This window comes from Tiliqua scincoides, chromosome 8 (genome assembly GCF_035046505.1).
Source record: "Tiliqua scincoides isolate rTilSci1 chromosome 8, rTilSci1.hap2, whole genome shotgun sequence".
NCBI classification, from domain to species: domain Eukaryota; kingdom Metazoa; phylum Chordata; class Lepidosauria; order Squamata; family Scincidae; genus Tiliqua; species Tiliqua scincoides.
The window spans coordinates 25549336-25572900 of NC_089828.1; the positions used below are offsets into that span (position 1 = coordinate 25549336).

General features: G+C 43.3%; 1 protein-coding gene across 3 annotated transcripts in view; it reads right to left on the reverse strand.

The window, feature by feature from the left end:
- RORA (RAR related orphan receptor A) overlaps nucleotides 1-23565 on the reverse strand; it is a 442115-nt gene that overhangs the window by 4104 nt on the left and 414446 nt on the right. For all 3 annotated transcript variants that reach the window (XM_066635377.1, XM_066635375.1, XM_066635374.1), the window contains exons 4-9: nucleotides 15039-15180; nucleotides 13528-13923; nucleotides 10385-10506; nucleotides 7492-7624; nucleotides 5857-5964; nucleotides 193-303 (exon numbers count right to left, since the gene is read on the reverse strand). In XM_066635377.1, coding sequence (XP_066491474.1) covers nucleotides 193-303; nucleotides 5857-5964; nucleotides 7492-7624; nucleotides 10385-10506; nucleotides 13528-13923; nucleotides 15039-15180 — 1012 coding nt within the window. The remainder of the gene's footprint in view (nucleotides 1-192; nucleotides 304-5856; nucleotides 5965-7491; nucleotides 7625-10384; nucleotides 10507-13527; nucleotides 13924-15038; nucleotides 15181-23565) is intronic.

A 23565-nucleotide genomic window follows, 5' to 3' on the forward strand; every position in this document is an offset into this window, starting at 1 on the left:
ATCTCTCCATCCTGCTTCTTCCAATAGCTGTTTACATATTGGTTTTGAAGACAAAGAAGAGCAGCTTGGTGCTTGAACCACAACATGCAGGTGACATTTTACACTTATGGAATATCACTGGCTAGTGATTAAGAAAAATCTATAGAAGTTAATGAAACATTTTCATGAAGGGCTTGAGCTAATTTTCCTTACCTGCAGACAGTAAGACAAATGCAGAAAATAATGCTATCTCATCTTCGGTAAGGTGCATAGAACATAAACTCTTTCCAAATTCAAAAACAAAACTAATGAAATCTTCACAACCTGCCAAAAACAAAACCACCACAAAGAAAGTCTTTCAAAAATCTGGAATAAATAGTATTACATTTCCAAACAGACAGGCAGTTATTAAGATGGATAATGCATTCCCAGAGTTCTTTTTGCATTTGGGTAAAATGTTAGGGTCAATCTTTGCATTAGCATTCAGGCTGGTTTCCAACACCAATCTATCGATTTCTAATGTCACCACCCCAGTGCTGATAGGATAGTAGTCAAAACAGGACATTATAATGGGAGTTTCTGGGGACTCTGACCAGGCATGCATAGTACTGCAGTACAGTAATGCAGTATGGTAATGCAATGCTTCAATTTGGCTGAAAGAGGTAACAGACAAAAATATCTGAATGAAGGAGTTGGCTCATTCTTATCCTTAATATTTAGAGGTGGGTGAAAATGGTTTTATTTTTCATGAACTTCACTGTTTTCCAAAGTTAAAAGTGTAGAAAGCAGTGTTAAGTGTTGCTATTCAAAATTTATATTATAAATCACAATCATTCTAGAAGTGCACTAGGTAGGTGATATAAGCGGCATAGTGTCAGAAGATGCAGCCACTGTCATTACCCATTGCAACCCCACTGCATTAAATAGTAAGTAAAAACCAAATAAAAGGTGTTTTTTGGCAGATTTTTTTAAACAAGTGCAGAAAGCAGTTTTATGTGTTTTTATTTCATTATCACCGTTTGCTCCCACCTCCATTGAAGTTTCATTAAAACACGGTTCCTAGTGAGCAGTTCTATGCAAATCAAAAGTCTGCATAATTTCATACCAACAGAGGTTAGCCTAGTTATTACTTTGTACATCTCAAAACCCTGGTGACAAGAAGAGCTTCACATGATCTTTTGCATCCTCCACAACTACTGTAGATACTCGCCTATAAGGTGAAAATTTTCTTCCCAGAAATGCAGCCTGAATCATTGCCCCGCCTTATCTCTGGGGCATGCAAGCAGCGAGGGTGGGGGGAGGCAAGTGAGCCAGCCAATCACTATTGTGGGAGGGAGGAGGGGGGAGGGAGCGAGCGTGGGAGAAAGAAAGTGATCTCTTAGGAGAGGAAGTGTTGTGCAGGCTGGGGCTGTGGCTTCGCATTTGCAGCTGCCTGCCGGTGCGCTCCTTCAGGCTGTTGCCCAGCTGGGCAGGACAGAGCAGGGGCATCTGCCACTGCAGCCATCAGCAGCCCCTCTTCGCTCAGCACCAGCACCAGAGGCATCTCTGGAGCGGCACCCAAGACAGAGCAGGATGCAGGAGACAATGAGCTGTGTGGGAGGGGGGTGTCTGAGCGAGGGAGTAGCAGTCGTCCATCTCCTCTTTCCTTCTTGTTCCCCCTTCCTACTGTATATAAACTTCAAGCACTCCCTTGGAAAGGCCAACTTGCTAACCCCCTTCCCATCACCCCAAGGATGAAGCTGGACAGGGTTGGGGAAGGGGGGAGAGTGATCCTTATAAAAAAATAGGAGAGACAGAGAGGCAGCCTGCAGAAGGCTGTACCTTTGTTTCTCAAGCCATTGAAAGAGTTAAGTCCATCTCCTCTTCTTGTTTTTGCCCCCTCCCCCCTTACTCTCTGTTGCAAAGCTGAGGCTTGCTAACCCTCTCCCCATAATCATTCACCACTGATGAAGTTGTACTGGGGGGGGAAGAGGAAGTGTTAACTTTTATAAAAGGAAAAGTTTGTGTGTGTGTGTGTGTGTGTGTGTGTGTGTGTAGAGAGAGAGAGAGAGAGATCGCACTTAAAACAGTTAAGGCTACAATCACTTTCATGGGAGTAAGCCCCATTGACTATTTAGGGATTTGCTTCTGAGTAGGCATGCCTAGGATTGAGCTCCCAGTCTATTCCCTCTTGTTTTCTTCTCCACCTCCCCCCCTTACAGCATACAGTCACACTTCAATCTCTCCCTTGCAGAGCTTTTTGCAAACCTCCTTGCTAACCTCATTTCCCCCTGACCTCACCAATGAAGTTGGACTGGAGGGGAAAAGTCCCTGCATTTGTGTATGTGGGGGTGGGGGGAGCATCTGGGAAAGAGAGAGAGAGAGAGAAAAGCAATCTCCCTGTGTGTGTGTTCTTTTCACTGGAAGAGTCCTGGAGACCTTGCAAAGATGAAAAACACAGGAAAAGCAGAGAGTAGAATTATTCTGCAGCAACAGGTATTTTAGCCAGAGATCTCAGCTGTATGCTGGCAGGAGCTCTGAAGCACTTGCAACTGCTGCTTATGAGGAGAGCATGCTTGCTTCTGCAGTATTCCCAGGCAATCAGGCATTTATGCAGCAAAGTTTAGCTGCCTGAGATCCCATTGCAATGTTCTGTGCCCATGCAGCAGCCATTGAAACCCTCCTGGGGGAGAAGTAAGGGATTAATTGCCATCTCTGAGTCCCCACTTGGGGTTGTGCGTGAATAATCTTATTGGCTTGCTCTATTGTACTTCACACCTTGGCAATTTACTAGTTGTGTTTTTGCAGCCTTGCTAGTTGTCTGTTGTTTATTATAATATGGATATCTTAAATTAAATTCTTGTATATGTGTTCCTAGAGCTTTTGATGCTACATTAACCACCGGGTGGTGGTGGTGGTGAATAATCTTATGCTTGAGAAATTATCTCCGAGTATTTTCTTGATCCTTACTAGTAATATATTAAATTTTGAAAGGGTCAGGAGAAAGAATAATTCCTTTAGGTGGAATAGGTTCTTTGATGGCTGCTAATTCTTGCCTTATTTCCAGTGGTCTTCCTTCACCTCAACCTCTTTCGACAGTCAAAAGTGGAAATAAATTGTGAGGTCAGAGCATGCTGAATTTCAAGAGATTGACGGTGTATTAATGCTTCTTAATAATATATTTGATTTAATTGTAGAATATTATTTAATTTTTATTTCATTGTACGGGATGTGCCAAAAATTTATGGGCCCAGGGTACCAAATGACCTTCGCATGCCACTGAGTCAGACACCCCCCAAGTTTAACCCCTGACTTATCCGAGGGTCATAGAAAATTCCATGATTTATGGCTCAAAACCTGCCCTCGACTTATCTGTGAGGTTGACTTGCGGTTTGACCTTCGCATGCCGCTGAGTCAGACACCCCCAAGTTTAACCCCCGACTTATCCGAGGGTCACAGAAAATTCCATGATTTATGGCTCAAAACCTGCCCCCCCGACTTATCTGTGAGGTTGACTTGCGGCTGGGTGTCTGCAGTGCTTTCAGTTGCTGCTGACACAAAGACCTACTTTCAACAAGTTAAGCAAAGCTTGTGAAATGTTGGTCCACCAACCCAATGATAAATTTCTAGTGCTTGTTTAGAAACCCCTCCCCTAATTGCAGTAGAAACAAATAAAGCAAGGAATGCTTTTGGCTTCCTTTGTGACATTCTACACTTTTGAACATGCCCCAGGGTTGGAGAATCTCAGTGTTGACTGGTTAACAAGTCCAGACCAGCTCTCATGCTACACAATCAATATGCATGCTACCTCTAGATTATTTCAATTCATTTCAGGTGTGCGTCACTTAGCAATGTTCTGACTAATATGTTCTGGCTGTGTATACGATGGTCCCTTAAGGTAAGAATGCAAGGTTCTTACATGCTAGTCTATTTCATTGAATTACATGCTATAGACGCTATAGGCACTAGATCAGGGGTGTCAAACATAAGGCCCGGGGGCCAGATGCGGGCCACAGAATCTTTTAATCTGGCTCTCAGGATCTCAGCTGCTGAACAGTGCTAAGGAGTTACTGCTGAAAGGGCAGCCAACATGAAAATGGGGCTCTTCCATATCTTGAATTATGGTCAAGATTTGCGCATTTTCTCTGCAACCTCCTGATTTTAGACATAGGCTATGTCAGAATGCCAGATGCAAGGGAGGCACCAGGATGCAGGTCTCTTGTTATCTTGTGTGCTCCCTGGGGCATTTGATGGGCCACTTTGAGAAACAGGAAGCTGGACTAGATGGGCCTATGGCCTGATCCAGTGGGGCCATTCTTATGAGTTCCTAAGTGAGAAAAAGTGCTTATTTTTGTTATGACCTCTTTAATGACATCACTTCCTGCCTAATGTCATCACTTCTGGCCCTCAGCAGGCATGATGAATGCTATTTAGCCCTATGCATGAAATGAGTTTGACACTTCTGCATTAGATAATGATGGATGTCCACCTAATGATGGATTCACTTTACAGTGGGGATAGGAGAAGTGCCCCCATAGTTAAGCTATGGATACATGTGTATGAATCTTTGAATACCTTCCAGCCTGTACACAAAACAGAAATGTATAGATTGCAAAAATAATAAAGGCTCTCTTTTGGAATATTTTAAAAGATGAACTGGAATTGAACATGGAATCAATGTTAACACCACAGAAAACTAATTATAGGAACCCTAAGGTCATAATCCAAGCTTATAATAATGTTAGCTCTTGTGAGGACATAATACAGGTGGGGCCTCCATATGCAAGGATCTGACTCAACCTGAGTCCTCTAGAGGCAACTAGAGATGTGTTCTGGTTGCCTCTGGAGGGCTTTCTGAAGCCCACGGAGGCTGCTCACATCCGTCGATGGCCTCTGCGGGCTTCAGAACAACTGTTTCAGCCAAAAAAATGTAACTCCGGTTTCCTAAGGGAAACAGGAAGTGACTTTTTTGCCCTTATAAGGTATTATAAGGAGGGCTTCCCCAGGCCTCAGAATGCCTTATAAGGGCAAAAAACGTCACTTCTGGTTTCCCTCAGGAAGCTGGAAGCGTTTTTTGGCCGAAATGGCCGTTCTGAAGCCTGCAGAGGCAGTGGGCAGATACACATGGCTTCTGCAGACTTAAAAGGGATAAAACCACAGATTTCCTTATCCACAGTTTTTGGTATTCATGGGGTGGTTCCAAGAATGGATCCCCCACGAATACCAAGACCCCCACCTGTAGTTCATATAATAAACATGTCAGAAACGTTTCTCCAGTTTTCATTTTCCAGTTTGGATTCAGAAGTCTGGATGACACGTTGACTAGAATATGTATTGCATTTCTCAGTTTCAACTCCTAGTTTTACGGAGTAATCATGATTGAGACTCATATAATATGGTTAAAATAAGCTGAAGCCACGTTTAGTTTGGGCATTTTGAAAGTACCAGAGATGCAAATGATAAAAATGATGAAAGAAGTGCTCTTTTTCAGTGCGAGTGACATCGGCAGCAGAAGCTTTTCAAAGGACCTGAGCCGACAAGGTCAGACTCAATAGAAAGCAGATTGAGAAATCTGCCTAGGGGCATAAACACCAGTCTGATCTGCCTCCAGTATACTGCAGTGAAGAAATTTAAAGTTGCCTCTGCCATAAAGTCTAAACGGGGCATATAAAATGATGAGCTCCTGTACTTTAAAATTTACCATTCCGCCAATGGAAAAATCTTGGAAAATACATTATTTCAACACATGAAGATATATAGCTCATTTAATTCAAATTTCAATCAACGAATTAGCCCACATTGCTGTATGAGTTTGTCTATTGAGTGATTAAGCACACAGTCCATTTGTTTTAAACAGTTATTTTTAAAAATCTGTCTTCTAATTAAATGATTCCTTACCTAATGACTTGAATACATCGGGGCTAGCATATTTGCCATCAAAGTACACTGTGTTATTCTGGGAGTCAAAGGCACGGCACATTCTGATGAACACAACTTCTAAAGAGCCTAAATATAAGCAAGGACAAGACAAATTTTATTATTTGAGCAGGATTTTGTATTTGCAGTTCAAAAAACAATTTTTTCTTATCCTCTCTCATTCTTAAGTAGTGAAACCTATCATCTGTTTACAGCGGACACAGTTTAAAATGTTTACGGCTCCATTAGCTATATAAGAAAATTTTGAGGGTGGGGTATAGAATGCAAATTCACTGTATGCTTTCGAAGAATGTAAAGGAAATGCTATCTTTTCTGATTTTTAAATGGACAAGGAATTTTTTTTTACTTCAGCTGGCTGGAATACAGTAATCAAGAAACAGCTACTAGACCATATGGGAGGTTTCAAGAGCTTTAAATAAACTCTTATTGTGAGAAGTTGTGTGAAAAACCATTTAAATTTTCCTCACTGTCTATCCAAAACTCCTTATAGCACAAGTTCTTAACCTTTCTTGGGGGCTAGACCCTTTGGGAGTCTGATGAGAGAAATCTAATTATGGCCTCCTCTTCCTTAAAATGCACATAAACATACACAATTTTTTTTTTGTACCCCAGGTTAAGAACCCCTAGTTTATGACATCATTATGCAGCCTGGTCTGATGAGTAAAACAGCAGATATAAGAAGTCAAGATAAATTAACATTCTTAGCATCCCCAACGCTGATCATCAGGAGGCCTCAAACCCAGCTTTCCCAGAAGTCAGTGAGATATTTTTGATTGAACTTGGAGCCTCATGCAAAATAATGTCTTCTTTACAGCACATCTAAATGTTAATTGTGCAACTCAAGAGCACTGGGCTGTGGTTTTCACCAACAAAGCAGCATTGCAAAAATAACTTCTGAAATTTCACTAGCATTAACAGCCTAATACTATCTTTTCCCCTCCTCCCCTGGTGAAGGTGCACAAAAATGTATCCAGTGGGGGGGGGGGGATCAAGAGGGCTTTGGAGGGGAAAGGGGATTTAAATCCCCTTACACCTCCATAAGCTCCCTACTGTGCAATGGGTCTCCTCAAACCTGGTAACTGAACCCAATAGGATTGGGCTTTACATTTATCACAGTGATTCTGGGATTAACGTGAATGACGATGAAAATGTAAATTGATGTGACTTCCGTTTAAGTAATGAATTATTTCTCTAGATTCTTTAACATCAATAAATATCAACCCATAATTACTGAGGAACTGATTTTATGTCAATTCTACCATATGCTGGCAGTATGATTATATAATGAACAAGATATTAAACAGGTTTAACAATAGCATTGTGAAAATAATCTAACAAACATAATTTATGCTTTTACTTGAAGGTTTTTATTTTTTTATTTTTTGCCACTTCAACATTAAACATTCTGCTTTCAGCAGATAATTTGAACTCACAAATATAGCAAGGCATATATATGTCGATTCATTAGAATGAGCTGAACACACATAGTCAAAATGCAGTCTAAGGTTTCACAGAATGAAATTCAAGGCATTATCTGCAGCTAAAGCTACCAACCAAAACTGTTTAACAAGAAAATATCTCAAGATGTTTACGTACCTGCTTTTAAAAGCACAATCTGATCATTCTGACACAGTTCCATAAAACCATCAATGCGCTTGGCAAACTCCACTACATACTGTATCGCTTCTGTTATTTTCACCGCACATAATTGCCACATTACCTCCCTCTGCTGTTAAAGAGAAAAAGGATAGGCTGCTATTCTGGGCTTATGAAAATTGTTAATAAAGAAAGAAATGTTAAAAAACCAAGAAACCAGAACAAGCTTCTTGCCCATTAATTCACACAACTAACTGACAGGGACAGTGGACAACGAGGGGCAGACATGTTTAGTAAATGCACTTCAGCATCTAGGGCAGCCATTTTCAACCACTGTGCCATGGCACACTGGTGTGCCGCAGATGGTCTGCAGGTGTGCCGTGGGAATTTGGGGGAAGATCATTTGTTAGTAGGGCCACTGAGGGATGGGAGCCTCTGTGGCCAGTGGGGTGTGCCTTGTCAATTGTCAAAAAACTGATGGTGTGCCTTGACCATTCGAGTGCCTTGCCAGCGTGCCATGAGATGAAAAAGGTTGAAAATTGCTGATCTAGGGGCTTGTTCCTATATTCTATTTCAGTTTGCAGTTGGGTATCCTGGGGGTGGCAATTACACATATTGCGAGGGATTACAGGCAGGGTTTTATGGGTATTGCCAGGATTTTAACAATAAAGTATACTACAACATCAAAGGTGAGTCCTATAGAGAAATAAAATAACAATGGCGAGATCAACTCTGAATAAAACATGCAAGCAAGCCCTAGGAAATGGCATTTTAATCGTACTACCGAGTTTGAGTGCCTGGGTAGCAATTTCATTTCAGTGAAAATGCTCACTATATAAGAAAGATGGAATAAAGAAACAAAAATCTAACATCTCAAGCTGCTCAGATAAGCAAGTTATACTGGAAATCTTTAATATACTGTAGGTTCTCGCTGTACGATGGGCTCACAATGCAATGGGTAGTCCAATCGTACCCTCTGTGCCAATGCAGCCATGCCAATGAGGCACATGCTGCATCCTGTAGGAGTGTTTTGGGCCTTAGAGGCCTCCTCAAGGCAAAGGACAGATGCTTCCTCTCCCCAGGACAAACCACCACTGCCCCAATGTGTCAACCCATACCTGTGCCAACTACTTTGCTAGCACAAGTCCAGGTGGACCTCGGTCGGTGGATCGAGGCTGGGAAAGGGAACAGGAAATCTGTGGCATTGCTGCCATCAATACTACCTGCCTCTCCATCCCAGTCTCCTCCTCATTCCTCCTCCTGCCCTCCCTGGGGCTTACTGGCAGGCCGCTCGCGCATTGCCCAAGCAGCCTGTTGCTTGCGCAGTGGCCACTCCACAGTGGCCACTCCACAGAAAAATCAAGGACAGGCCCTGCCCTTAGGCTTACAACAATAGCCAAAAATGCCCCAAGACCCTCTGTTTAGGACACTTTTTCATGGACAAACATCTTCAAATCCGTAGGATAAGCAATCAGCACAGCCCTGCACAGAGCTTCCCGAGGCTTGGAACGTTTGCTAAAAGCGAGTGCAAAGCACCTCTGGCAAATGGAGGTGCTTTGTGCCCGCTTTTAGTGAAAGTTCCAAGCCTCAAGGAGCGCTGTGCAGGGCTGTCCGCACCTCCTGAAGCCTGCTGCAGCCCTGCCTAAGTGCAAAACACCCCCCTTTGCCCCCCCAGCGATGTAATCCTGGGGATCATGTCACTGCCTTCCTCTCCTTCCCCCGCCCCTTAAAGGGACAGGGGAAGTGTTACACAAACTGGTCGCGACCCACCAGTTTGAGAACCACTGGTTTAAATGATGAGAGATTTCAGTTAAATGTTGGAAAGAACTTATTAAGGTAAGAACTGCTCAGCAGTGGAACAGTCCACCTGGCAGGTGTAGATTCCATTGTTGGGCATCTTTAAGCTGGGGCTGGATAGCCATTTATCAGGGATGTCATAGTTGTAGACTGCTTGCATTGGCAGGTGATAGTACTCAAGGACCTTGAAGATCCTTTCCAACTACAATTGTATCAGATCCTTATTGATTTAATACATTCATATGTTGGCCATCAGTTCAAACAAAGCTTCTGGGTCTCACCATAATTGTGGCCATGATGCCAGCATGCAATGCAAGTTATTATTATTTGAAGATATACACGGTTACAGAATTGGAGAATGGGCTTTTGAGTTATAGTAATCAATAAGAGGCAAATGGAAGAGGAAATGGAGGCAAACCAAATACTGGATCTCTCACATACAGAAGGCTGGTTAGTAGCAGTAAATGGCAGCTAGGCTTTTCTTCCCAGCAGTGACTGGTCTTGGACTGAACAAAAGAAGATTAACTAATGAGAATGATTCAAGCTCTCTGATTCAACTCAAATGAACACCTGGACAGAGATGGGAGACGACAAGGTGACTTAATTTTTTCCTCTTGGGCAGTGGAAAGAACCTATAGCAGCATTTTAGCTAGTGTGCAAATCTGTTCGGAAGTAGGCAGAGAGGCATATTCTTTATCTCTTTGAGAAGAGACGGGGCAGAATGGAGATACTGGAGACAGCAAGCCAATCCCCAGGGCCCCTTGAGCCCAAGGCTGCCAGCTAAGGATATGACTTGATGCTGATTGTAGGAGCATGCTAATTAATTCCATTCAAATGCTCAAATTGGTATATATGTAAGTAAAGCAAATACTGTATTGCAAAGACACAATAAAGACTCTAGTGATCTCTCTTCCTAAGGAAGTCCAAGCCTGAGCATGAACATGTAATAATACTTATACACCCCACTTACTGGTGGGGGGGGGGGAGGAAAGATTATTCTCAGATTGCACAAAATGTGATCTGGATTGTGAAGTCCTCCAAGGAGGACATTTTACAAAAACACAATGCGTTTTTGGCATGTTATTCAAGACAGTACCTTGCTCTGGTAGTTCTCAATTTCTTCTTGCAGAAAAGTCTGCCATGTTATCTGCTGTAGCTCTTCCCTCAAGTACTGGCAGGTCTCCATGTGTGATTTAGAAATGTTCTGTGCAAGATGTTCTAAAACAGTGAGCAAGAAGTGGCATGCATTAAAAAAAAAGGTTCCCCACAGCAACTCCACTTCATGTTCTGTCGAGCCAGTCATTAAAACTATAAGTGTTTCGGACAGTACATTTATAAAATACCAAAGAGGGACTCTAATATCAATTTCTGTTTCCAAGAATTATTATTATTTTCTTTTGGGTGGGGGGCACTGATAGTCATACTCTGGACAAGTCACTTATCTGAAACTGGACAGGCTTCAGACACATCAGCATCATTCCTCCTAGGGCCAGGAGAGCCCAATCCTAGGCCTCAAGGCCCCCTAGGGCCTCAGAGCCCAATCCTATCCAGTTTTGCAAAGCCAGTACAGCCATACCTATGGGGTGTGCACTGCATCCTGTGGTAGGGAGACAGTCACATAGGCCTAATCAAGCTATTTGTTCCTTTACTTGGGGGCTGCATTGTGACTGCACCAGTGCTGCAAAATTGGATAGGATTGGGCCCTCAGGCTGCAGATTAAAAGGGGGTGCACCCACTTCCATTGATTCACTAATCTCACTGCTCCTCCTTCCGAGGAAGGACAGTAGTGGGGTACAGGATTATTGTACCACATACAATATGCAGCAGCAAATAACCCCTTGAATTATTTTTTTAAAAAACCACCCTTTATAAGAAATATGAATGTCACGTAAAGCAGAAAGAGGCAGAAGGTCACACAGGACCTACCAGTTGCTATTGTGGTAATTTAGCTTCACACCTGAACCTTGTGCCTCCAATGACCTGACTCAGTGTTTTGAATCTTTTTCTTGGTCCTGGGAACCTGGGTTAAAATCCCAACCCAGCCTTGCTTGAGCAGAGTGGAAAAAGCAACCAAATATATCAACATTCTCGAATCACCATTTTGCAACTGGCGTTACCTTCCCAAGCTGCCATTTTCTACTGGTAGTTCCCAAGACTTTGGCAAAAAAAAGGGGGGGAAGCTTCTGGAAGCAAACCTACTCTCCCATAGTGTAAAACAACCGATCATCAAACACAAGGACTTGTACTAAGAATCATTTCACACCCTTTTCACTACTATTACCTTGCGATAAAGACCCACACTGAACTCCTTTGTATCAATGGACTCAGCATGCACCATACTGTCCTAATACTGAAAATGCAGCGAGTTCAATTTTGAGTCTCAGCTACAAGCAGCCATACTATAAAATGAGGGAAGGAGGTCATGCAAACCATTAAGGACAGTCTGAGCTATTGAGGCATGATCCACTGGAAAGTTTCCACCCAAGGCCAGCTGATGTTAGCAGGGTGCATATAAGAGCACAGAAGTGGATTGTGGTTTGATCTCTGCTACCAAGGTTTTCTAGTCATTGGACATCATCAACTCCCTTGGCCAGTTGGCCCTCTTCATGGAAATATTACTTCTTAATTAAATCAGCATGCTCTGTGCTCCTGCTCAGCTAGACACTGCTGCTATGTGCTAATAAATGACTTAAGGAATACTGGGTGCATCTGTTCACCTATGGGGAAAAAAAATCATTATATTCCAGAGAAAGAATTCATGCAACATTGCCTGATTTAGTGTAGCCCTGAAGATTAAGAAAAACCAAAACCAGAGCCATGGCTAACACTGGGGAGGGAGGAGGACAACTCCATTAAGCCTGCCCCCCATAGTACTACAAAAAAAAAAATCCTCATTTAATAGTGTCTCTAAGGGTAAGTATGTACCACTATGAAATAGCCACTTATTCCTCCCCAGTTTATCTCTATGCTCACTTCCCTCTCCTTCCTCTGTCTCCTTTGTTCTCTTTAGACTTGAAAGCCCATTTAAGAAGAGAACAATCTCTTTCCTATGTTATGGAATCCACTGTGAGAACTTTTTATTTAAATGCAGCATATAAACAAAGATCAGGAGAGAGATCTTGGGGTGGTGGTGGACAGGTTGATGAAAGTGTCAACCCAATGTGTGGTGGCAGTAAAGAAGGCCAATTCTATGCTTGGGATCATTAGAAAAGGTATTGAGAACAAAACAGCTAATATTATAATGCTGTTGTACAAATCGATGGTAAGGTCACACCTGGAGTATTGTGTCCAGTTCTGGTTGCCACATCTCAAAAAGGACATAGTGGAAATGGAAAAGGTGCAAAAGAGAGCGACTAAGATGATTACGGGGCTGGGGCACCTTCCTTATGAGGAAAGGCTACAGCATTTGGGCCTCTTCAGCCAAGAAAAGAGGCACCTGAGGGGGGACATGATTGAGACATACAAAATTATGCAGGGGAAGGATAAAGTGGATAGAGAGATGCTATTTACACTCTCACATAACACCAGTACCAGGGGACTTCCACTAAAATTGAGTGTTGGGAGGGTTAGGACAGACAAAAGAAAATATCTCTTTACTCAGTGTGTGGTCGGTCTGTGGAACTCCTTGCTACAGGATGTGGTGACGGCATCTGGCCTGGATGCCTTTAAAAGGGGATTAGACAAGTTTCCGGAGGAAAAATCCATTATGGGTTACAAGCCATGATGTGTATGTGCAACCTCCTGATTTTAGAAATGGGCTATGTCAGAATGCCAATGCAAGGGAGGGCACCAGGATGCAGGTCTCTTGTTATCTCTTGTGCTTCCTGGGGCATTTGGTGGGCTGCTGTGAGATACAGGACTAGATGGGCCTATGGTCTCATCCAGTGGGGCTGTTTTTATGTTCTAACCCACACAGAGAAGACTGGGGTAGTTCTAAAGAGTTGAAATTGTAGGAGTTCTACAATTGAAAGAGTTCTAAAGAGTGGCTTGCAGTGAGGTGGATTTTTTGGCATCCAGTCCCAAGGGAAGATGATTGACTGGATTGGCGCCATCAGCTCTAGCTAGAGGTGACAGTGTATGTCCAGAGAAAGAGCAGCCTACGTAGTTACAGCCATATCCCAAAACTCAAAAGGTCACATGTGGTTTCAGTGATCAAAAGCCAAAACGTGTTGCTCTTAATCCAAAGGATAACTATGACAGCAACTGCATGGGACTTTTGTTTTGTGCTTTCATTATTACCTAATTCTGCCATGGACACAGTAGGAGAAGTCTCTCCATTTGTAAAAGAGCAATAAGGAAAGAAGCCCGATGCTGGTGTGTAGTCGCATATTGGTTCTGGTTTGATTCCATTAATATCAAGCCCCGACTGGTCTGGAGAAGGCTGTATGTCTAAGTAGAAGCTGCTAACTGCAGAGTCTGCTTTGCTACCTTCAGGGGTATGCCCATCAATGTAATTACTGAGGTCATCGTGCAGTTCTGTTAGCCCATTGGTAGTGATATTGTATGTTGGCGTCAATGGTTCTGCCTCGCCAGGCTGCTGTTGGTGATCCCGCTGTTGTTGCTGCATCCGGTGTTTCTGCACTTCCGCATACAAGCTGTCCCTCTGCTTTTTTGACATTCGACCAAACTTTACAGCTGAAATATATTCATAAGCAATATATTTTATCACTACCCATCACCATCATCACCAGTGTCTACCAATTTAGAATACCAAGTGCTACATTCTCTGGCAGCAGCAGCAATAAAATGCTGTGCTAGAAGGGCACATTGTAATTGTATCTAATGTATGTATTAAGTAGTATACGACATCACCGCAGGAACTTTTGCTCCATCCAGCAGAAAGTCAAGATGGGCATCATTCCGTTGGGTTAGCTTTAGCACAATTCCTAAATGGCTTGTCCGTGCATGAGTGTGAGTTTGAGGAGATGGTAGTTATGGAACCAGTCATCAAATGGGCGATTTTGATAAAGAAAAAAGAACGAGAATTAAAATCCAATCACATGAAATAGAGTGTAATATGTAATTGCACAGTTCTCAGTGGTGAATTTGGGTTTCTAAGATGCAAGATTCTGGATTTCTCACGGCAAAGAGAACCTGCAGCTTTGAACCTGCGGAGCAGTCACCTAAGAAAGAGAGATTTCAATCCTTGCTGCTGCAACTGCAACATCAGTTAGCAGCAAGATTTAGAACAACAGTAATGGGGGAGAAAGAACATAGAAAAATGAAAATAGGTTGAAAGAAGAATAGAGTGTATCCATTCTGTTGCCACAAGGTTCCTGAGTTAAGACATATTAAGAAAAATGCATCAGGCCATATGAGACTAGCAAGAAAAGCAGACATTTACTGTGGCAATTCATAAAATGCAATATTTGGGCAACTGTGTGTGTATGTGCATGTGTAAGTGGTAAAAAAAACCCAGAAATCAGATACTGGGTTAATCCAAAGTAAATTCAGTGACTTAGGGTGCAACCCTATCCAACTTTCCAACACTGATGCAGCTGTGCCAATGGGGCTTGTACCGCATCATGTGGTGGAAGAGCAGTCATTGAGGCCTCCTCAAGGTAAGGGAATATTTGTTCCCTTACCTGGGGGCTGCATTGCAGCTAAATCACACTGGAAAGCTGGCTAGGATTGGGCCCTTAAGAGGCACTATATAGTTTAATACTAATATTCTAAGAACTGAATAAGCAAGCAAATAGCTAAGGAGGGTCACACACACAAGACAGCTGACCTGAACTAGTAAAGCTCACCATCTCGAGACATCCCAACTGCAAGGCATTTCTGTAATCGACAGTGTTGGCAACGATTTCTACTAGTTCGATCAATTAAACAGTTCTTCTGACGAGGACAGGAATAGGTGGCGTTGCTTTGTTGGCTCCTCCTGAAAAAACCCTGCAGCGTAATTACAAAAGGCAAGAGGAAGACTTATCAGTGGCTGGATCTAAAGTTTGCAAGTTATTCTGGATTTCACAGCAAATGCAAGAGAATGAGTGCCACCCATTTTTAGAAATTTTGCCCTTAGGGGGAGAAAAACACTGTCATCAAGACCATTTATTAATATTATTACACAAATCATTAGTTAGGAATAAAGCTGTTTTGGTATGTTTAACCAATCTTCCCGAGAGGCCTGCAGAAGCAATCTGCTTTACATCTGCACTCGGCTAAGTGTCTGCAAGTATTTAGCTGGAGTAGCTTTTGCGAGTTGAAAGTGGTTCGAGAGACGGAACGCTTTTCATTGTGTACACAGAGGTGCCCTTTCTTACATCTGATCATAGAGTTTCCAGGCTTTTGAAATGATACAAAAAACCTGGTTTCCTGAAGCAAAACTGAGATGGGGGAATGTGCCAAGAGCTGAAATGTATTTTTCAAACTGCCTGAAACTCCCTGGAAAAAAACAAAACAAAACATCATAGACTGAAGCTAGTCCATGGCCCGATCCTATGCATGTATACTCAGAAGTAAGTCCCATTAAAGTCAATGTGACTTACTTGCAGGAAAGTGTGGATAAGATTGCAGCCTCAGATGGCCCAGCCCAAGGCATGCTCACAGCCTATAAAAATCTGCTCAGGCCCAAATCCTAATCAATTTACCAGCACTGGCATAGCTGTCCCAATGGGGCGTGTGCTGCATCCTGCAGTTGGGGGGCACTCATGGAGGCCTCCTCAAAGTAAAGGAATGCTTGTTCTCCTACCTCGGAGCTGCATTGCCCTTACGTTGGTGCTGGAAAGTGGGTTAGGACTGGGCCAGTCTACTTTCTTTGGCACAAAGAGGAGATGAGTGTGACATGTTTTGTCTCAGTGAAAGTACAGAACACTGTACAAATACTGATAGAACCTTCACAACTTTATCAGTGGGCATTGAGATTTACCATACAGTAAAACAGAAATGAACAATATTGTCCAAATCTAGAAGATGACCTTTATATGATGACTAGATGACTAGGTTATCTAGTCATCATACAATATAGATAATATAGATAAAGATAACTAGGTTATGTAGTCCCACTCTTTTATGAAGCAAGAGAGGGAACTGCATAATCACAGAGACCAGAGTATATGCTTTTGTATACAATTACAAAAAGTCCCAGATCCAGTCTCTGCCATTTCCAATTCCAAAACACTGACCTCACAGATAAACAAATACCCTCTGGATTACGGTGGCTGTACACCAGGTGATTTAGAGACAGTTGTCTTTTGGAAAGAACAGTCCGCAGAGATCTAACTGACAACCAAGTGACTAAGAGGACAATTCTTACTGTTATGGGACAGCCGTCATTGTCCTGGGACGACAAAAGAGCTAATATTCTTTAATGGTCCATTAATGTTTCCTTAATGGAAGATTTCTCTGGAAGGTAGCAAGCCATCACAACTTGTAAGGTGACATGTCCTCCTCATGGAAAGACCCCGTAAATGAGTGAAGAGAAAGACTGCAGCTTGTAGCTTATGAGACAGCCTGAATGAAGAAACTATAAGGGGTATGGCCAGAAGGGCTGATGGGTGGTGGAAGTGCTCTCTGAGAATCTGATATTGAGCGCACATGCTGCGTGCCTCCACTGTTGCTCAACTTTCACATATTTGTAATTAAGGCAAATATTACGAAGACACCACAAACCTGAAGAGATCCCTTCTGCAAAGGAAGCCAAACCTGGAAAGCACAGCCCCTGGAATCTCTCACTGCTCAGGGAAGTGAGTAATGCACAACAATCTACAGTATTACTTTTTCTGCTTTCGACACAAATACCAGAGTGCAAAATACAGAAACTTAAAGTACACACATTTAAACAGCTATACATTCCCTTCAATATACACAGGAGCAGTAAGTCCCTATTGGTGCCCCGATTGCTGCTACCATGTATATTGTGAGATGACATTCACAACTCATATGCTGCTGTGTTCACTTTTTACTCTGACCGACTGGCGAAAATTCCTTTCCAAATGCAAAAGGAGCCACCAGCCAACCCTTAACCAAGCTAAATCCATTCACTCAGCATATTTTCCCCTAGAGAAACATTATCGGTTGCAAGTCACCACCATTCAGCTTCCTGTTTGGCTCAGTCCATTGCAGTCCCCAATTTATAATTTAAGGACTTTATCCCACCACTTGTTCAAGTCAAGCCGTGCTTAAACATTAATTACATGTCCAGCAAAGGATATTAAAAATACCATAAGTATTCTTTTTTTAAAAACCAAACATCTTCACAATATTAATAATGGAATGCAAACAGAACAACAGCCAGCTATCTGTCAATATTATTCAGCCTCTCAAATAAAAGACCATCACCCACTGCCCTACAATGTCCGTCATTAATTCATTGGAGGAAGAAAAAAAGAGACTTTGAGTAATGTGTGTTTAGGGACAGAATTTTTCCCCCCACATTAAACTGCATTTATACACAATAAACAAAATTTTTAAAAAAGTATGAGCAAGCTTGAAATACGCTTTGGTCAAAAGAGATGTGATCCTAATCATGTAATCCCTTCCACCTTTTCATTTTTCACAAAGGAAATAATAATAAAGTAGAGCCGGGGGGGGGGGGAGAATGGGGCAAGCCTGCAACTGAGTAGAGAGGGCTTTTGTACATTGTCTCTGTCATGGCTCTGATCCTGATTCCCTGCTATTATTTTTACAGAAAGCAAGAATTCAATGAAAGCCAATGGCTGCATTTTATAAATTAAAAAGCGGTGGTGCAGGTTACAACTGCAGTGGGGGGGGGGGTACTAAAGTCTCCCATCTCCCTGCCACCAATTCACCTTTTTTCTGACCCTTGCACTATTTCATTTACAGAAAGGAACACAGAAGTGGTACTTGCGTGTTCAGGGTCATGTCTAACTTGACCCTATAGTATCACACAAGGAAATGACCTGGATGTGTAGTAATTGCAGTGAGCATAGTTTAACAGGCCGAGAGCCCAGTCCTAAACAGTGCACACTGGCTCACCACCGGTGCGAGCTGTTGCAAACAGCATGTTGTAAAGCATGTTTGCAAGCCCTCGGCACCGGCCCAGCACCAGAGCTGGGCCACTGGGCTAGCGCTGGTGGAAAGCCGGTGCTCTGCTGCACGGCAGTCACCCAAACCTCCAGGTGGCAGAGAGGGCAGGGAGAAGGCATACCGGGAGAAGGAGCGGAGTGGGAGCTGGGTGGGACCGATGGAGCTCAGCTCCACCAGATTTTGAGCTCTGTGTCAGGCCTTGAGGTTCTTGATTCTGTGCCAGACTAAGGGCTACCGCAGAATCAAGTATCACCACTGCAGGGCTACTTTCCTTGCCCGGGGGAAGCTGCCAGTGGCTGCCCAGTGCACTTAGGATACCACGGCAGCCATTTTCGGTGCCACATCAACCCTGCACATCGGGCAGCTTAGGATTGGGCTACCCACCTCTTTATTTCAGCAGTTACCTGTTGAAGAGCGTGCCCAGAGACATATGTGACTCAGTACTATTTTGCAGATGGTATGCATGAGAGAGGGAACTCAGGATATACAGCCACAGGATTTCTGTCCTCAAAAACCTTCCTAACTTGGAATGTCCACCTTGACTCACTACCACTGTTATTTTGCTAAAGGATTTCAGTTACTATTCCTGGTAGTAAATGGCCTTTCTCCTGGTCTTCTACAACCCACCAGCAACTTCAGTTGTGCTGATTTCCTAACTCACTTGCCTGCCTCCTTTTAACGCTCTCAATGCCCACAGCTGACTGACTAGCACTGCCAAGAACAGAATTGCACTTGACTAGACCAGGGGTGTCCAAAGTTTTTGGCAGGAGGGCCACAAGGTCTCTCTGACACTGTGTCGGGGGCCGGGGGGGGGAGAACTAATTTACATTTAAAATTAGAATAAATTTACATAAGTTTACAAAAATGAATATATTAAAGATGGAACTTATATGAATGAATGAAGGTCTTGCAGTAGCTCAAGGCCTATAAAAGGCCATGTTCAAAGCAAGGCTGGCCTTTCCTTTGCTGCTGCTACTGCATCACAGACGTGAAACAACAAGCAGTGGAGGGAACCCTCATCCACAGCTCACATGAGATGTCAAACAGTTGCCCTCGCACTGAGAGCAGTTGTGTCGGGCCAGTGTGGGCTCCGACAAATCTCCAGAGGGCCAGAAGCTCATTGGAGACTGGGGGCTCCCTAAGGGCCGCATTGAGAGGCCTCGAGGGCCACAAGTGGCCCCAGGGCCGGGGTTTGAGCACCCCTGGACTAGACCAACCAACTAGTCCATGATGGTTTACTGGTATTTTGGCTGAGGGATATATTCAGCAGTTTCAACATTGATTACATTTGCACAAAAAGGGGGGGGGAGGGGATATACTTTGTTGTGCTCTGCAAAATCTTCTTTAAATACAGTACATGGGAGTGCCTAAAAAAATACACACAGAATACCCCCAAAATAAAATCTGGTGAGAGGTATTTTTCATCCACTTGAATAAATAATTTCTTAGAAAAGTTCTATTTAAGTCATAAACAGGAGTCTTCACTAAGTCTCCTAATAGTTTTGGTGAGTGGAACTGAATAAATTAACTTTACATTCTTCAAAAGAAAAAAAAAGTAAGATGCCTCTTGTGGGTGGCAGAGTTGATGCTTTCTCAGCTAGGCAGAGACAAACCACGGAGCTCATATTTGGTCTTTTGACAATTTTCCTTTAATGAATTGATTCCTACAGTTCATTAACATGCCCACTTCCACTTCTGTATACACATATGTCTTAATTAGCTGCTCATTGGCTGTTTAATTACAAGAAAACAGCTGACAGCTGCCTTGTTGCATCCTAATGGCAGATACTCTGAAAGGGATGCACACCAGCCCGTGACAAAGACTTATTCATAATCCCATGATTTATGGCTAACACTTACATGTTTCCACGTATCATTACGTTTCACAATATTCTAGTAATTGCCAATTAGGAATCAGAGTTATTTTTCACCTCTTCATTGTTTTGCATTTTTCGACCGCAAAACTCTCTGAAATTATTTTTAGCACAATCAAAAAAATACATTTTTTTAAATTTAATTTTTAAAAGTATGCATTCCAATTGTAGAAATGTGAATTCCTGAACACAGAAAATTGGGATAATGTAACCAGAAATTCTAAACGATTTACCTGCATGTGTAAACAACCCCTTGGTCAGAAGCAGCAACATGACAAAAGTGTTACAGTACCATAGAGCTGAGATTGTGTTTATATTTTTTATTATCGGAATCCTCATGATCTATCAGAAATGAGGCCTTAGTGCAGTGCGATTCAAACTGGGGCGTTGCGACGCCCCAGCCTGAGGGCCCTGGTCACTGCCCCCTTAAGGGGCGGGGGCAGCCTAGAGGCGGGAGAAGGCAGTGGCACGATCCCCAGGATCGTGCTGCTCAGGGGGCTGCAGGGGCTTGGGTGCACTTCCCCAAGCCTCCTGCAGCCTCCCTGGGGTGTGGGGAGCCCGGCACGATGTCTGGCAGGGCTCCCCGCAGCAGGGAAAGTCGATGTGGAGCAATTGCGCCCCGCCCCCGCTAAAGTGGGAGTGCGATTGCTCCGCATCCACTTTCCCTGCTGTGGGGAGCCCTGCCAGACGTCACGCCGGGCTCCCCGCACCCTGGGGAGGCTGCAGGAGGCTTGGGTAAGTGCACCTAAGCCCCTGCAGCCCCCTGAGCAGCGCAATCCTGGGGATCGCACCACTGCCTTCCCCCCGCCCCTGCTGCCTCCTCCCCCTGCCCCTGCAAGGACTTACTGGCTCTCAAACTCTCCCAGAGAGTTTGAGAACCACTGCCTTAGTGAATCATTTATTCCACTCCATCCTGAAAAGTCTTACCCAGAGATAACTGAGGTTCCCCAGCCAGCATTCCTTGCAAGAATCAAAGCAACTGAGGCTTGAGGTGAACTACCTTTTGCCCACCCTTTCTGTAGATAGCAGCAAAATTCATGCAATGAATTAGACCAGAATGTTACCTGTGAAATCTCATGTTCCAGACTAGAGACCTCCAAACCCCAGCCCCTGCTGCACCAGCATTAACGATTCTGGGCGCAGTGGTGGCAAAGCCTCACCATTCCATGCTGCAGTCTCCTATCTTTGCAGTTGAGAGTTGTACGAAGTGGTCCTTTTCCCACACATTACCCCAGAAGGCTCTGATTTCCAGGGTGAAACAACAGCCCAGCATGATTCTCTGCAAGGACTGGCTGTGTAGATATGAGGCTGTGGCGTGGAACGGTAAGGCTTTGCCACTGCCACGCTCAGGATGATTATGTTGGTGCACTGGGGGGCACAGTTTGGAGGCCTGTGTTCCAGGCCCCTTTATGTCACAGGGCAATGAAATCACACCTACCCTCAATGATAGAAGTGAGTCAATCATTCACATGACACTTGGATCACTTGGCTGGATTGTCATGTGCAGTTTCCACCTCAGGAATCCATGTCAAGATAAGCACGATTATTCTGTGGATTTTTTTTTAAAAGCGTGGTGTTTTGATCAATACCACTTTTTCTCCATAGTGGTTCGTTTGATAGAGATTGAATATTCTGGGACATCCTGCCCTGTACTTGTCTATGGCAGTGGTTCTCACACTTTTAGCACCGGGACCCACTTTTTAAATACGAATCTGTCAGGACCCACCGGAAGTGATATCATGACCAGAAGTGACATCATCAAGCAGGAAAATTTTTAACCATCCTAGGCTGCAATCCTACCTACACATACCCAGGAGTAAGCCCCATTGCCTATCATTGTTAAAAGCATATACAGAGTAGCCTGTTAAAAGTTCAAATCTGTAACATTTCCCCCAATGCAGTCACATGCCATGGTAGCATAAAGTCTAATATATGAAAAATAAAAAATTGAAATGAATGGGGACCCACCTGAAATTGGTTCATGACCCACCTAGTGGGTCCCGACCCACAGTTTGAGAAACACTGGTCTATGGTTTTCAGTCGAAGTTCTGATAACTGATTGCTTTTACCTCACACTGTGTTTAACAGCGTGAAAATATAATTAGTAAAAAGGGCAAATGCAACAGAAGATGTCCAACTTCCTTTAGAAACATCTGCACAATGGGATACAGATTTTATAAAGGAAGAAAGAAACTCACCTTTCTGAGACACATCACCCTTAACCACAAAAATGCCACGTGTCAATGCCAAAGAGTTAGAATGGAAGAAACTGTGGCTAGAATCTGTCTCTGCTAAGATATCTGCAGATACATCCGTGGCAACTGTGATGTTACAACAAAGTCTACCTGCTTCATTGAAGATTTAGTGATCACGTCACCAGGCCCACCTACTCAACTTCATTTGGTTCTATCTTTGAATTTAAAGCCTCAAATTGTGAGAATAACACTTTTAATGGCATGGCTCCTGCTGTTTCCACAGACCAACTACTTGGCATGTTCACAAGCCAGGCAAGCAATGGGCCTCCCAAGGGAAACGTGGCAGAAGAGAATTCTATTGCCAGAAAATATCTAGTGTTTTGATTCTCCTTGGACAAGGCAATGAAGTACGTCTGTGAGGCACCTACTGCTGTTTGCATTTCTGTCTGGGCATAACTTGTGGTAGACTTGTGCCTGGTAGGTTGAGGATCAAGAGCCCATAGACCTTAATGCTTTAACAAGCACTGGGCCATATGAAGCATTAACTCTGGGTACAGTTGACCAGCCAGGGATGGGAGACAATAATACAGTTATGATTACTGGGTACTCCCACACAGACCACAGCACAGGCAGATTGACACAAGTAGTGAACCTCTGCAGAAGCAGAAAATCCACTAGTCATCTCCAGTACTAATAAAACAGCCTACAGAACAAGAGTGAAGTGCATCAAAGCAACAAGGATCTTGCACAATGATGTCCAGGTCAAAGGTGTATCAGAATAACTCAACTGAAATTACGTCATGTAAATATATACATCCTAAGTTCCCCCCTCCCAAGTACAGGATGAAGTGGAAAATACACCTCAACAATAAGTACTGCTAGTAGGAAAGGGTTCATAATTTCAGTCTCCAAAAAGTAACATTAGCCATTGTGCCATTCTCCCTAACAGACCAATTTACAAGGCAGCAAAAGTGTAATGCGGCAATATTATAAGGAGCAGCAAATGCCTTTTAAACAGTCAATTCCAGGTGAATCAATTCCAGTTCTCAATACGTTTTGAGCCAAGTTTGTCAAAGAAGGATCGTACACATGAAAGAACTTTCTCTAATGACTTCTATTAGAAGAGCAATTAACTTGAGTCACATTGGGAACTGGAATGGCATCAATAAATCTTTCTGTTCCCAAAGGAATTATGGCCTCTTATGGAATGCAGCAACAAG